Source organism: Rhodamnia argentea, chromosome 3 (assembly GCF_020921035.1).
Source record: "Rhodamnia argentea isolate NSW1041297 chromosome 3, ASM2092103v1, whole genome shotgun sequence".
Lineage (NCBI taxonomy): Eukaryota > Viridiplantae > Streptophyta > Magnoliopsida > Myrtales > Myrtaceae > Rhodamnia > Rhodamnia argentea.
In genome coordinates, this window is record NC_063152.1 from 7150791 (window position 1) to 7167566 (window position 16776).

The window sequence follows — 16776 nt, forward strand, 5'->3', positions numbered from 1 at the left end:
CAAGAAGAAAAGGGTCTGCAGCAAGTCGGTTAAATGGGAGGGGGGTGTTACGTGTGAGAGAGAGAAAACGAGAGAGATATGGAAAAAATGGTTAAGGGCTGAGCTGGCTAGGTGGGTCCCACTAAATTAATGTCCTTGTCCATTAGTTCATAAAACCCTAGGGGCATTTTCGTAATTTCACACTTTGGCCGGGGGTGTTACGGTAATTTCACACCCTAGGTAATTCGGGCGTCCGGAAACCCGATGGAGGTTTATTTAATCCGAACTCGAGTCCAATTAGCCTGAACGAGGATTAATATGAAATTTTCTAATTCTAAGACGCAGTTACTCATTTAATCGGAATTTATTTCAATTCGAGTAAGATCTCGGAAATTTCCAATTTCCGATTCCTAATTTCTTAATAGCCGATCTTGGGCATCAAATTATATTTTCTAGTCGTTCCATAGACCAGATTTTACTATTATGGTCGCCCAATTTTCAGGGCGTTACAATTTTGCTCCGACGTGACACTCAAGTGAATGATTTTTGAAAGTTATGGCACTTAAGTGAACGTTTTGAAAGTTATAGCACTCAAGTGAACGCCGTACACAAGTTATGGCACTCATGGTGTACTTATCCCAATAATAATCTTATGAAGATAAACTAAGCTCAAAACAAATACGGGAAAGATTACTTCTAGTCGTTTCACAAGATGATCTAAGAATAACATCGGCAAGCTCGAAACTCTTTTTAATCAGTTTTGATTTCATGATGATTAAATCCTAATATCATAGTAGTGTATAACAGATCAAACAAGCTGATAGATAGGAAAGTCAAATATTTCTTCTCCCATCGGCAAGGTCAAGACTGAAGAATGCCATGCGTGGAATTAGCAATTTATTTTATACATGATGTCATTTCTATGATTTATTTCAACTAAATGCGAACGTAACATTGACAACTTACAAAGTTGGGTCGGCAAAATCAAATCCAACGACACTTCTATAAGGATTTCGAATGAATACAAGTAACCGAAATATCTCAAATGTAGTAACCAGTAGAGATAATTAAAAAGAAAAAGAAAAAGAAATCATCGTACTCCAAATATGCCAACAATTTTTTTAACGAACACAACCACACAAATGAGGAACTATTAACAGTTTTTGCAGTAAATTGTTGTTTGCCAAGTGTAATAAGAATCGCATTAATGAATTGGGATAATTAACATCTTGATCATTTAAGTCTAACAACAGAGTTATAATAGGCTTGAAAAGAACTAGCAAAACTCAATTTATTCGCAATTCATGTCGTGTGGGCAATTCGGCCTGCATAATCAACTTCTTCTGCACTAATGCATCCTCTTAATCGGGCCGAGCAGATGTTTTGCCTACAGCTATTAGCTACAAATCCGATGATGCCTTCTCTCTTGAGATGTTTCGCCAAACATTCAAAGTTCCCGTTCCATGATCATAAAAATCTTCTTCGTCAAAGTTAAAATGTTCTTTAGATTCTTCATCAAGCTTAATCTGCACATAGATAGCTTATTTAAGAACCTTACTTCACATTAGATGCGGATCCACAGAAAAAATACAGCATCGGCTCACTAAAATTTCAAATGAGCAACTTCCATTTGTCCATTGCGGATGCTAGTTAGGATGGGTTTGATTGGGGAAAAACTCCATGAAAAACAAAATAAGTTTCCGTGAAATCATTTTCCTAGAAATTGGTTATTTTTCATATATTTGGTGATATGTGACCAAAAATGGTTTCTCGTATTTGAATCTCATTTTAAAAATTATTTCAATTTCATGTTAAAAAAAATCAAAATTTGAAAGTATTTTCATATTTTCCTTTCGTTTTCTTTCTCCCTCCATCCCGACCGGCCAATAGCGACCACAGGCAAGCTCAAACTTGTGGGATCTAGCGAGCCTCGAGCTTGCCGGCCCATGTTCGTAATCGGTCGTCGGTTGTTGCCGAGGCAAGCCGACCGGCAGAGGAAGAAGAAAAAGAAAAAGAGAAAAAAATAAAAATATTTAAAAAATAAAAAGTAGGAAAATATATAAATAAAATAGAAAATAGAATATTAAAAAATTCGAGATGAATAATTTCGGAAAGTGTTTTTCATTGACTAAGTCACTTTTAAAGAACCAAACGAGCGAAGTTTGGTAAATAAATTCTCGGAAAACACTTTCATTGAAAGGAACAAACCCTAGTTTTGTTTTAATTTAAGTTCTCAAACTCTTCTACACATACAAAACATGTTCTCTTTCTTGGTGCTTATTGCCAAACTCTTAGTTCAAGATCCGAACGCTACATGGCAGCAAAAGAATCTCCAGTACAATACTGCACTTACGTTAATACACGAACTCAAGCAGCTTAGTGTTGTCCTTGCACAAATGTTAAGTAGACTGACGGAGTTTCGGACAATTTTCTGCACTTAAGAGAAATTTATGTTGAGGCCGATGAGTACCCGCTTCTTCTTCGTACTTAATGAATCTATTATAATGTTCTTCAGGCGCCAACACCTGCGCAACTCAAGGGGCTCTAAAACAAGACTTCCCCTGAAGATTCGCCCAAGGAAATCATCACTCAACTCTGCATATTCGATCGAGAAGACCTTAACATTCAACTGGATATGTTGACCGGCATTGACTTGGGCTTCCTTTCGGTGATCACTCAAAGCAAAGATGTTGAACTTCTACTGCGTGCTCCCAACATACAATGCGTGTCCACTTTCGAGAAAAAGTTATCGTGCGAATCATGAATCAATGGACAATATGATTAAATATCAATTGTTCAATACATAGGCAATATCAGCCATTGATTTAAAAATCATCCACTGCCAGTCGCTAAATACCCCACGATAATTTGTTATATAAAGCATTGCGACACTGAAGAAGAGTCCTATTTCGCCGGAAATGTCCGTGACGAAAGATCTTTCACCGAATGTGTAGAGCCTTCGAATTTGAAGATTAAACAGGTTCTTGTGGCGATTTTGGACAAAAAGTAAAGTAAATAACTGAAAGATAAATTGTGCAATAAAGATAAATGCATATAAAATAAATTTCAAGTAAGATAAAATGCAGAGCAAAACAATAAGTTTTATTGATTATTGGATGATTGAAGGTCTCCTACAAAGAGTTATCTTTGACTATGTATACCATAGCACAAACTATAACCATCGACTGGGGCTACTTTTGTACATCCTATCCCTAAATTCTCGAATTGGCTTCGGTAATCGCTCTTCTTATCTTTAGATGGTTTGAAGTAATGACTCATCCGCTCCACTCGTGTGTCGGTGTGTCGTACCAATCCCGACTTTTTGCTTAACCGAGCATCAATTTGCCATGCTATTGGCCACCAATACATGTTTCCCTATGGGCCTTTAGACAACGCATCGCTCTTGTGGGCGCTCCGACTACCCGAAGCCCATGCCAACTTTTGGTGTTAACGGGCTCGGTCTCATCTGGTTTGAATATTTTCAACACCCTAGCGATGGCTATGGAGCTCATGTTGCGCGAAAAATCATTGTACCAATTTCTTTTGAAATATTCATACGGGAAAAAGTTTAATGGGGACACCACATGGAGCTCATATTGCGCGACAATAGCTGGACACTTGAAAAAAAAAATCAATATAGTACAAAAAAGGGAAAATTAAATGGTACGGGGTGTTGCCCTCTAGCAGCAGCAACCGTGACACAAATCCTTTAACCTAAGCGATATCTATATATAGTTCTCTCCTTTTGTTTTGCTAACCTAAACACTTCATCTTAGTCCGCAGCTAAAGGCAAACGCTCGAAGAATCCTCCATCCATGGCCATAATAGAATTCTCCGCCAATCCATCTTGCCTACCGAAACGTCCACGACCATCTCCTCCTTTGGGTCGAGATGAAACCCGAAACTCAGTGGATTACATCAGCCAATTGCCCGACGCCATCATCCTCCATATCTTCTCCTTCTTGACGACAAAAGACGCCATCAGAACTAGTGTCTTGTCCAAGCGATGGCGTTCCTCTTGGACCGCTAATCCACATATATCTTTCTCTATGCCCGGCCGCCATCATCGCCATAGTAGCATGATGTTGGAGCGTTTCATGGCTTTCATGGACGCCGTGCTGTTGCGCTGCACCGCAATTAAGGTGAAAAGCTTCATCTTTGCTGTTGATCGGGGGCTCGACTCTGTTGTTGCGCCAACCATTGATAGGTGGCTCGACTTCATTGTCGGGCACGACCTCGAAGAGGTGACCCTGCGTAAGGACAGCATTTATGCGTTGCCGCAGTTCTTTTTTCGCTGCACTACGCTGGTGAGTTCTCACTTGTCCCGTTGCTGTTTTTCGAAGATTGCTACTGTGAATTGGTCGTCGCTGAAGAGATTGCACATTGGAGATGCGGAGTTGGAGGATGACACCATGATGCAAGTTTTGAGGGGCAGCCCTGCTCTAGAGTTCCTTCACTTGGATTACTGCGTGGGCTTCAACCGCATTATAGTCGAATCAAGATGTTTGAGAGAGCTGGTGATCGATTGTCACGGATTTCATCGTGCTCAAGTTCCGATTTTGAAAATTTCAGCTCCTCATCTTCTCAAATTGCGTCTATTGGGCGATTATTGTGAGACAGATTTTGAGGGAGAGTTAGGAGAGTACATACTAGATGAAGTATCTTCTTTGGTTGAAGCCGAGTTAAATTTTGAAATACAAATTTTCGAAAACGATAAGGCTAAGGTTTGTGTGGATATTGTAAAGGGGCTTCTCGAGAGACTGCATCATGTAACGACATTGGTGATAGGGAGCCGGTGCCTTCGGGTGCGAGCCAATTTAATTAATCTTGAATCCTGTCGGTTCTAGTTCAAGTTGCAGCAGGACATTGCCGATTGTGCCATTTGCTTAGGTCTGATTGTGTTATTTTAGTAGGCTTGATGAGACCATGCTCATAAATTGTTAGTTTAATTATCTTATAAGATAATTATAGAAATTGAGTGAAACTTTTGCCGGATGAGTTTTATTTTTTTTTTTCTAATAGACTTATACACCCAACATTCACACCCAGCAATTCAAGGATCGATTAATCAATTGTAGCCGATCGATTTTTAATTCCAATGTCAATTCCAATTGATGATCAATCGCGCACTCGTCTCTGACCTATCACTAGCTCACGGTTAATTAACACAAGTAGTCAAATCAATCAATTCTACTCACCAATTAGCCATAGACAACCTAGCTAATCGACTAATCTTAACTAATTACAGTCATTTACCCTAAACCACGTTTCTATCTAGCCCGACCATAATTAATCTACATAAACACCCTAATTAGCTAATTAAACTAATTTTGAATGCAATTAGCATCCTAACCAAGAGTTAGGGGCTAACTCACAATAAAATTAGTTCGGGCGATCTCAACTCGAGCGGTGACGACACGAACTCGGCCCAGCCCGCGACGATGACTAATGGCAACTCGCGGCCCAAATCAAGCTTCGGGCTCCAACTCGGTCAAGGATGGCCCGAAAGACTTGGCAACACCTCGAGATAGCGGCACGAGGCTCAAGGGTGGCGGTCGGTGGCCGGAGTTGGCCGGAACAATGGTGGCCGGCGATGAACAATAGATCACAGAACAAGGGCGTGGCTAGAGCGGGGGAAAACAAGCTGTTTTGAGGGGGGGTTCGAGGGTCCAAAGTTGGGGGAAAGCTCGACCAAGGTTGAGGGGTCTCCGGGCTTGCGGCTGGTGGCGCCGATAAGGGCTGGAGGCGGCGCGAGGCGGCAGGCTGGATAGAACCCGTGCGAGAACAGGGCGGCTCCGGGCAAAACAGGGGAATCGGTTCCGGGGTGGTTTCGAGGCTCTACGGGCGACGATCGACTTCCAGCAGCTTCGTGGGGCAACTCACGGCTGTCCGGTGGGAACGAGCGGCAAGATGCGGTCGAGGGGGCTGTAGTGAGGGTGGAGGACGACGGCACGGCGGTTGGTGGTGGTCGGGAGTGGCCTAGGCGATCGATGCAACTTGGGTGGCCCACGAACGTGAAATAGAGCAGGGGGTTGCCGGGACTTCTGCGGGCTGCCCGGCGGCTTCGCGATGGCGCGGACGGCCGTCGAAGGAGGCGAAGTGGCGAGCAGAGGCAGGCGAAGGATGCTGTTGGTGTTCGACGGTGGTGGCAACGCAAAAACAGCCAAGGAAAGAGGTGGATGGTGGCTTCGGTGGGGGTGGCTGCCGCGCGAAGAACAGGGGAAAGGCAGACACAAGAGAGAGAGAGAGAGAGAGAGAGAGAGAGAGAGAGGGCTGAGTTGACCAGATTTGACTGGTAGGTAGGGGGAATTAATGGCAAGTGGGGTCCACGGGTCTCATCAAGTTTAAATATTTTTGTCTTATATGCATAATATCCGAGGGTGAAACGGCCTTTTGATAAATCAAGACCGATCGAATTTTTGGCTCAACCGATTGGGAATAAAATTTGGATTTTCACGGGCTAGGTTCGGTCAAGAAAAAGTCTAGGCGCGGGGATTAAAATCCTAAGTCGCGGCGACTGAGATTTTGAGACTCAATCGAAACCGAACGATATTTCGGGAATCATCCAAAATTCGTCACTTTCGTCCTTGCAATCCGAAATTTTGTATCGACTAAAATCCAATTTTCTTCCTTTTATTGAATTCGGGCAATTTACGGACTACGAATTTCCAAGGCGTCACATAGGGAGCTGGTGCTTGCAAGTCAATTTAATTAATTTTGAGCCCTGTCGGTTCTAATTCAAGTTGCGGACAGAATTACCAACTGTACCATTTGCTTAGGACTGATTGTATTATTTTTTGTTGGCTTGATATGCCATGCTCATAATCGTTTATTCAATGAAACATAGTCATCTTATAGAGATTTAGTGGAACTTTTGCGGAATGAGATTGTTTTTTCCTTTTTGTAATTGGACTTATACACATCTTATATATCGCCATTATGGATCTAACAATACATTCAAACTTTGATAAGACTAAAATCTGTTGTACCATAAAAAGATTTTCTTGAGAAGCATCTGCTGGTTGTTTGCTCATTTATTTGGTCCGTCGCCCATAGTGAGATATGGTTGGAACTATACGTATGTCTTATGAATGAACTTCTTTAGTGCTTGAAGGAGTTAAAAGTGATTAGTTTGCACAATTGACATGCTTAGGTGCTGTCGTTAAGGGAGGCGAGAGAAGTGTTTCTTCCATCCTTAGAATGGCGGCATCCGATGTTCCACGTTGCGGCGGACCATGAGGGAGTTCATAGTATAGTGAAGATACTCAAAAGTTCCCCGCGCTTGGAGAAGTTATTCGTACAACTTGCACACCAGGTTCTGAATTTGCAGTAAACAACTACTAGAACTCTCCCAATTCACTTTTAACAGCAGATTGCATGAACATACATAGTTTGTGAATTTCAGCCTTAGGCCGGATATAAACTTGTCATTTCTTTTGGTCTCATGACATTGGTGATAGGGAGCTGGTGCCTACGAGCCAATTTAATTAATTTTGAGCCCCGTCGGTTCTAATTCAAGTTGCGGAAAGCATTACCAACTGTGCCATTTGCTTAGGACTGATTGTATTATTGTTTGTTGGCTTGATATGCCATGCTCATAATCGTTTATTCAATGAAACATAGTCATCTTATAGAGATTCAGTGGAACTTTTGTGGAATGAGATTGTTTTTTCCTTTTTGTAATTGGACTTATACACATCTTATATATCACCATTATGGATCTAAAAGTACATTCAAACTTTGATAAGACTAAAATCTGTTGTGCCATAAAAAGATTTTCTTGAGAAGCATCTGCTGGTTGTTTGGTCTGTCGCCTATAGTGAGAGATGGTTGGAACTATACGCATGTCTTATGAATGAACTTCTTTAGTGCTTGAAGGAGTTACAAGTGATTAGTTTCCACAATTGACATGCTTAGGTGCTGTCGTTAAGGGAGGCAAGAGAAGTGTTTCTTCCATCCTTAGAATGTCGGCGGACCTTGAGGGAGTTCATAGTGTCGTGAAGATATTCGAAAGTTCCCCGCACTTGGAGAAGTTATTCGTACAACTTGCAGACCCCGCTCCGAATTTGCGGTAAACAACTACTAGAACTCTCCCAATTCACTTTTAACAGCAGATTGCATGAACATACGTAGTTTGTGAATTTTAGCCTGAGGCCGGATATAAACTTGCCATTTCTTTTGGTCTCGCGATTGATAATCGTCTTTGCACTTTGACAGTTTAACTAATTTCGGATTCTCTATCTATTTACATTTCTCTTATTGTGCAACTGCTATTTTATCTCTGTCAAACCTTGATATTTGTCTCATCCGGTTCCAATTCTATCGCTCATCTTTTGCCATGATGTTCAGTATCTTCATCCCGAGTTAATTCCAACATTTATAGTCAATCTCAAATCTACTACAAGCATTTTTTTTTATCTAAAAAAAACGCTAGCTAGTGTTAAATCCACCCCTGTTAGCCCTCCGATCCGAGCTGAGGCATTATGTTTGACTTGTCATTTTTATGGCAGTAAAAATCTGCATGCACCGCCATTGTCCCAAAACAAACTTACAATATGAACGCACTTAAGGGCCTATTTGGCATTCCAAATAAGTGATTCTAATTAGAATCATATTTTTTTATTCCATTCTACATATGACTTTGAGAGAATTAGTATGCGTTTGATAACTACATAAAATTTCTGTTTCCGAATAGAAATACATTTCTTCTTTTTTAAAAAAATTAAAATGTTTTTTCAAACTTTTTTAAACTTTTTTAATTTTTTTTAAAATTTCCCTCATTTTTTATCTTTTGATTTTTTTTTCATTCTTTTGATTTTTAAAATTTTTAATTTCCCCTTTTAAGTTTTTAATTTTATGTTAAATTTTAATTTTCATTTTTAAATATAAAAAATTAGTTGTTAGTAAATTTTCAAATATAATTTTAATTTTTTAAAAGTTCAAAAGTCCACGTGGACTTAATTTAAAAAAAAAAAAAGAACTGAGATTTTGTTCTTTTTCGTGATTTTGAAAAGTGTTATTTTTTTTTTCAAAATCAACTTTCTTTTTGTTTTTATTTTTTGTCCAAAAGATTCAAATTCAAAATTATTTGTATTACCAAACATGTTTTTGATTCTTTTTTGTTCCGAAAAGCAGAATCGGAGAAATAGAAACGTTACTAAATAGAACATTGGTGCATTGTCCCGTGACTATTGAGAAACCAAATTCCATCAAGCGACCTAATGAAAGCCCAAGAACAATGCTATCATTGCTCCAAAAGCCAAATCACTGCTGAGAAAGAAAAAGAAAAAGAAAATAACCTAATATTCTCACGGGAAAACAAAAGATTACGCACCATTTGATGCCTTTAAATTTGCCCTTGTTTGATTTCGGCGAAGGGAAAGAGCGAACCCTTTATAGTTGAGAAATTGTTATGATAATTCCTTTTAGAGTAATTCGAATTTAAGAATAATAAATTTTGAAAATGCATTAACCTGCCCGCTACGTGGTGCTATTAATAGCTCGAACTAAAACAAGAAAATTACCAAATGAAAAAAATTAGCAATAATCCCATAAAATCTTACATGGTATCCGATTAGGAAGTCCTGAATTTAAATCTTTTCAATCCCCTACTATTAACATAATAAACCACGCCTTGACCCCACAAAATGTCACATTCTATAAGCGCTCATTTTTATGCTAATTTATTTGTCTCCAAAAACGGAACTTCAATTACAATTGTTCGTGGAAAAGCTATTTTGCTTTGACAACCAAGGAAAAACATGCCCCAACTAGAAAACCCCTAATAAGTAATCCTTTTCTCATTAAAACTATGCATGCAGAAGACTTTATTTAAATTAATTTCCCAATAAACTCATTTAGTTATCCTAAAAATAGCATTACTTACAAAACTCGTTGTTCGGATACACTCGCGGACCCGTGCCCGTGCACGTGGGTCTTGAAGAGTTTGGCCGTTGAAGCTCTATGCAGCTCGCTTATACTTCATTGATTATATGCAAAAAATTGAAATTGTTTGAAGAAATTAGGATTTGAAAATTCAAATCAGCAATTAATCTTTACTTCAACGGGACGATTCTGTTGTCTCTGATTCTCACTATGCCATTCCATCGTCTCCCCACTCTGTCTTGTTTTGCAAATTCTCTCCTCTCCCTTCGTCTCCCAACTGTTTCAAGAACATGGCCAGGGAACTTCATCTCCATCAAAAATGAAATCTTGAACCTTGACTACATTAGTGGATTACCTAACCACTTAATCGGTCATATCCTGTCTTTCATGAGCACAGTTGATGCTATCAAGACCAGCGTTTTGTCCAAGTGGTGGCATTCCGCTTGGACCTTCAACCCGTGCATGGATTTCTTTCTATGTCGGGGCAGCAGCCAGTGGTACTCCAATTTCGTGGATTTCGTCGATAGGGTGCTCTGCACCGCACCTTAGGTGAGGAAATTCATCCTCCACGCACCTTGGGTCCCCATTGATTGATTCAATTCTCGATAGATGGCTCGAATATTTAGTGAGCCACGGCGTGGAAGAGGTGTCTGTATCCCTTTTGTTCCGGCGTTGTAGCATGTATCGTTTACCCGGTTCTTTGTTTTGCTCCAGCACGATGGTGGATTTGCGAGTGTCTATCGCGCAAGCAGATTTTTCTACATTGGATTTTGTTGATTTGCCTTCTCTGAAAAGATTGTCCATTCAATTTGGGGAGCTCAAGAACGATGTGTTGGCGAGTCTTCCGAGGGGCCGCCCTATTCTTCAATTTCTGGAATTGAAAAGCTATCGAGACTTATCGTGCGTCGTGGTTCCAACCAAAGGTTTCAGAGAGATGCTTATAGATTCTCACATGTTTGAATGCGATAAACGTCCAATCCTGAGTATTTCGGCTCCCCACATTCTAAACTTGCGCCTATTGGGCAATTCCTCTACGGAGAAGTTCGCAGTGGATGAAAAAGTCTTTTAGTTTAGGCCAAGCTGGATTTTCTACATGACTAGTACTATAATCGATGAGACTTATGGCAATTTAGTGAAGGTGCTTCTCCACAGATGTCACGTCACGAAATTGGTGATAGGGAGCTGGTGTCTCCAGGTGCGATTTGCATGTGACATATACGACTTGTTGTTTGTTGGTGGTGATAGGGAGCTGGTGTCTCCAGGTGCGATTTGCATGTGACATATACATCCTGTTGTTTGTTGGTTTGGTTGTTAGTTTCAAAGATACATTTGTTGGTTTCAAAGATACGTTGTCATCTTATAGAGCTTTAGTAGAATTTTTGACCATTAGAGGTTCAGCAATCCATTGAAATTTTGGTAAGACTAAAATTTGATGTCCCATAAAATAAAATAAAAATCACAGGAAGCATTTGCTGGTTGTTTGTTCATTTTGTTTGTGTGAGAGGTCGTTGGAAATGCTAGCACGTCGTGTCTTGTGTGAGGTCGTTGGAAATGCTAGCACGTCGTGTCTTTGTGAGAGGTCATTGATAATACCAATGTTACTCGGACACGCGAAAATTTGCTGGGACACGGTAGAATACACTCCAACTCGCGAACACTCGTGCTACCCGTACTTTAAAATCAAAATTTTGCCCCAACACCACGGGCCATAGAGCACACCAGCCCATCCGGCTCACTACCCTGATTTGAGGCCCATTTTATAAGGATGTGCCCCTCTCTTTCTCTATTTGCTGACCTATGTGGGACTACTATCAATTAGAAACTTGTCTGTTCTAGATTAAAAAAAATACGTGGCCCTTTCCTTGTCTTCTTTATCTTAAAATATTGCGAAAGTGGATAATTTCTTGAGACAAATGAGGCGCTTTTTAACTCTGAGTAGCATTATTATGCCATACGCATCCAGTGAAACATCACACATTATGCTTTTCATATCCATGATGAATGGTTGATTAACAAAAGTTACCTTTATACATAAATGGGCTTTTACGGCTAGCTTTGAGAACAGTTTAAAGACTTTAATTGAGGGGAGAGTTAAGAGGGAAAGTTGATCTCTGTTGTATTTATTTTCAGCTGATATCTTAGTTGGTGAATTAGGTACATGCAATTTATCACCACAGGGTGGTTGATGTCCTGTTGTTGCTGTTTAAAATGTCTAAGCTCATCAAGTTTCATACTAAGAACTTAGTTTTGCTATCCATTTGCAGGTCAAGTGTGATTCAGTGTTTGGAAACGGTGATGAAGAGGATTATTGCTGTCAGAAGTTGTGTGTCGGTCTGGCTCAACAGCTAAAGAGGGTTGAGATTGTTGGGTTAGACACCGACTGTCTAGAGCTAAAATGGGTGCTTTACTTGGTGAAGTATTTGCTGGGTGATGCACTCGCATTGGAGAAGTAGGTCCTAAAAGCTAAACGACGGCATGAATCGAGAGAAAAGCTTGTTAATCCTGGCAAATTGCTTGAGTTCTACCAGCAACTCCTATGCCTCCCAAGAGCTTCAACGAATGCTGAACTGATTATTTTACAAGGCGTTCAGCATGACGAGCAGAAAGGCAAGTAGAAAAAAGGAGGAGTTATTGGAAGCAGCAGCGAGGCAGAATCTGAAGCGTTTGATGTTGGTTCTGCAGTCCTCGTTTTGAAAGGTGTTCTTTGTCTTTCAAAGATGCTCAGTGAATAAGACCATAGAAGCCACAATGTAAATGATACTGATAGGATTCTTTTTGAAACGTACTCTTTGACTATGAGTCTACAAGTTGCTTGCGCTGTTCTGGTGACATGGTGATTTGCATGTTCGACAAAGAAAAAAGTGCTTTAGAAGTGCGATTCGTTATGCTGCTGCAAAATGTCTTACTTGGCTGCAGTGAAGGATTTTCAATTGCTGGGTCAATCGGGTAGGAAGTTTTAGAATCGTTTTATTTGGTTCCAAATTAGCGTGCATGTTTGGTAATGCTTTTTGAAACATCAGGGGGATGAGGCAAGCCTTAGAGAAGGAAAGGAAGGCAGTGATGTTGAATGCAATCTACTCGAACTACCAAAAAAATATGAAAACAACAAAATATAAACATGTCATCCTCATTATCAAAACAGCTTGGAAATAAAACGTAGTGAAGTACATTGGTGACCCAAGAGTGTCACCGCAGGTCTTCTTACGTTGTCTCTCTTTTTGCCGCTTCTCACAATACCTCTCTTTTAACAATGGTTATAGATAGCCTCAGCTTTTTCAGAAGCCATAGGCGTTGGAGCAATAAGAAGCGTGCGATATGTCGCAATTCATAGCCATCCCACGACTTTCTTTGGACAATCAAACCATTGAACAAACACATTGGTCTTGTTGTGCAGTTCCGTTAAGCAGTCTGCATCATTAAACTAGACAAAACTCAAAAGAGAATGGAAACTAAGGACTTTAACCAAGTGCTTGCAAACCTGTTCAAAAGGAACAATTGCCCATGAAACTCAGATAAGCTCGATCCAAATGAAATCCCAAGCGCGAAAACTGGAAATGAAGCCACGTCGAAGCATTTCTTGATTCCAACTTATAGTGTCAACATACTTGGTTATCCAACACCATCAAAAGTGGCACAGAAAGAGACAAGCAATTTTATACCCGACTCGAGAGTACCTATGCCATTCAATTTAGGGGTGTGTTATAAGGGAGTCCATTGAAACTGTAATCTATAGCTTCAGCATTTCGCGAATGAATCACCTCGATATAATCCCAAAGATCATGAGGGTCAACAGGTACTCCTCGACGCAACGTCCTTAATTTGGCATCAATTATCATCTTCTCCAATCTAATTACCTTCTCGAAAAAGAAATTTAGCCAATGCAAGCAACGGCTTTGATTTCACCAAGTCAAATTGGAAACCAACAATTTCAACCCTTCTGAGATGATTTGCCCCCACAATAAAGCTCTTTTCCTCTGCACCAAAATTGCTTTTTATTAAGGTAGCATAGGTCTTGAAAATCCTGGTAAGATTTTGACCAAAATCACACGTTGACAGGAGCTTTGTCAGAGCTAATTAACAGTTGCAATAACATAGTTGCGACATTCAGTAGGAAAAAAAAAAAAAAACATAGAACAAACAAGCTTGTCGAATGAATCAAGGATCAGATCCTTATTTTCATGCAGCTACTGAGCATCTCTACTCTTTTACATGCCAACCCATTCATGTTGTTAAACGCAAACGTGTGTGAAACATAAATGGGATCGGGAGACTTGATTATATTTCAGCAGCTTCATGGTAGAAGCCCGAATGTAGATGACGTGAGGCTGAATGCCAAAGCATATATGGAACGGTACGCAGATTCGGATGGAACGGTACGCAGATTCGGAAACAGATCAAATATCACAATATTCTTGGATTTTACGCTGCATATGGCTAGCCTTTTCAGGAGTGGAGAATTCTGCACAAAGTACCTACAAAACACCGACACTCTCCGGAGCCTCCATGTTATATCCAACACTCATCGACACTCTCCCGACACTCTCGCACTCTCCGACATGACCGACAAGTGGTCAGCACTCCGGACACGCCGGTGATACGTGAGTCCAACATTCCGACATGCCATTGTGATGCGTATGGAGTCAATTTAAGTATTTTCAATAAATTATGGGTCAAAATATAAATTTATTAAAAATATGCATAGTTAAGTCATAGATCCAGCCACCCTAAAATTTAATATATAAAGGCGGCAAAGAAAAAAAAAACTAATCGTGAATCCCTAACAGAAAAAGAAGAAACTTGTATATATGAAAATACATATTTAATATGCAACGTGTCCCAACATATCGAAATTCTTTATTTTTTGAGAAATGACGGTCGGCGTGTCGTGTCGTGTCGTGTCGGTGTCGGTCCTACTTAACCAACTATGCCATTCTTAAAAGGCTGCTTTTACAAACCGTAGCATGCACTATGATATCACGCCATCTTGATGATGATGTTCCATTTAGTCTACAGCCTGTGAGGGCAAATCCGTCGATCAAACGCAATAAAAGCATATTCGGAGCCAAAAAATTCGAGCGGCATACTATAAAACCCTTCAATCACGGACTCTCTTAGACATTTTGAATCGATCCGAACGTCGCACGTGTTGTGGTATCGGCGATAAAGCGGAAGCGGATCATAACTTTGGAATCAAATCGGGAGCTATAGAAATCGATATAGAAATAAAATGAATTTTGACTTATTTCTTAATAATATTTTTTTGTCTTTTTCTTTTTTAAGGTTTGGATCAGCTGGAAGGAGATTAAAAAAATTATTAAAAATAACTAAAAATTTGAAATATATCAAAATAAAAAATTGCCACGTCAGCTCCGGCTTGTTAAATACATTGAATTGATACAAATATAAAATGTCTAGAAATGAATTGATACAAAAAAAGATTTAATACTGAATTGATACAATTACAATACGGCCACGATTGTTTTGATAATTTTACCTGCCATATTTCATTATGAACGTGGCTTTGGCTACAAATGATCTATAACGAAGATTTCTAAAGTTTCGGAGTAGCCGGGATCAAGAATTTTCAAGCTCTAGATTCGGCGCGAATCGTCCATTGTAGAATCCGTACCTTATATTTGAACTCGTGATCCAACGTATAGTAGCCGCTCGCATTTAAAAGGCGCGGAAATTCTCCGGTGCGAAGCCTGGGCGACGGTGCCGATCGCATCAACACCTTGCCCGACCCGGTGGTCCACCACATCTTCTCCTCGCTCGTCGTCCGATCCTACGTCTTGTCGAGGCGGTGGTGGATCGCCACCCCAGACCTTCACCGTCTCCTTTCCCTGGAAGGGCGCCCCGTCCGTGGACAGCCTCTGGAGTAGCTTAGGTTGGAGGAATGCCACGGTTTGAAGCAAAACGTTAAGCCTTGTCCGAGAGGTTTGAGGGAAATTGTGGTAGATCGCTGCTTTTGGTATGCACTTGATGAGGGTTTCCCATGGGAGATTTTGAGTCCTCTTTTGCTGTCGCTGCGTTTGAGAGGGTCTTTTGGTATGATGAGGCAGCTGGTAATTAAAGCCTCTTCCTTGGTTGAGGCTGAGTTGAGCTTTTTTATGAGACGTGAGGATTTCCAAAGCCGAATTGATTGTTCTGTTCCATATTCTTTTGAGTGTTACCCGGGTACTGCAGCCTGGTTGAGGGACTGCTTCAGAAGCTGCAGAACGCGACTAGCTTTTGATTGGTAATTGGTGCCTTCGGGTTAGCAAATTGTTTCATTCGGCCAACTTGGGTTCATATTTATGGATAGTTCATGGTCCCTCTTCCTGGAGTTGAGGAAGTTCATACTAAATTTTATCACACTGGAATCTGGTTCCCATCGTTTGCTACTCTGCCTAATGTCTAGCGGTGCAAATGTACATCGTGCCTTCAGAATAACTACCAAAAGACCAAGGAAAAAGCAGCTGGTGTTGGGTCAGTCTGTATCCCGCTCAGTAGTGCATAATCGTGATTCCAAAAGGTAATTGTAAATTCTTAATTAAAATAGAATGAATATGTAAACTCTGTTACTTCAACACTCGAAAGCTTTGGCATCACTCAATTTACCATTCTGGTGGGAAACAAGATAGTTCTCAAGCATAAACTTGCTGGGTTTTTGTAACTGTACTTATAAAGAAGAGTAAATAATCTTATTCTTATACGTTGCCTCTTCAATATGCTTGGGTTCTCTCACTTGCGGCGGAGGTTGAAGGTGGTGCCATTTTCTTTGCCCAATTGCAAGTGTCTGACTCTGCATGCACGAGTGGAGAAATGGGATTTTCCTGGTATAGCAAAGCTGCTAGCAAGTTCTCCTAATTTGGAGGAGCTATCGATAAATTTTGATTCCTTTGACTACACCTAGGCCATGGTACGCATCTG

The 16776-nt window shown here is 40.4% G+C and overlaps 1 protein-coding gene across 1 annotated transcript in view; it reads right to left on the bottom strand.

The window, feature by feature from the left end:
* Positions 1–1419: 1419 nt before the first annotated feature.
* The window catches only part of LOC125314004 (F-box protein At5g03100-like), a 37673-nt gene continuing 22316 nt past the window's right edge, over positions 1420–16776 (bottom strand). The window contains exons 3-4 of the mRNA XM_048275462.1: positions 13044–13055; positions 1420–1504 (exon numbers count right to left, since the gene is read on the bottom strand). Of these exons, the coding sequence (XP_048131419.1) occupies positions 1427–1504; positions 13044–13055 (90 nt within the window). The 3' untranslated portion in view covers positions 1420–1426. The remainder of the gene's footprint in view (positions 1505–13043; positions 13056–16776) is intronic.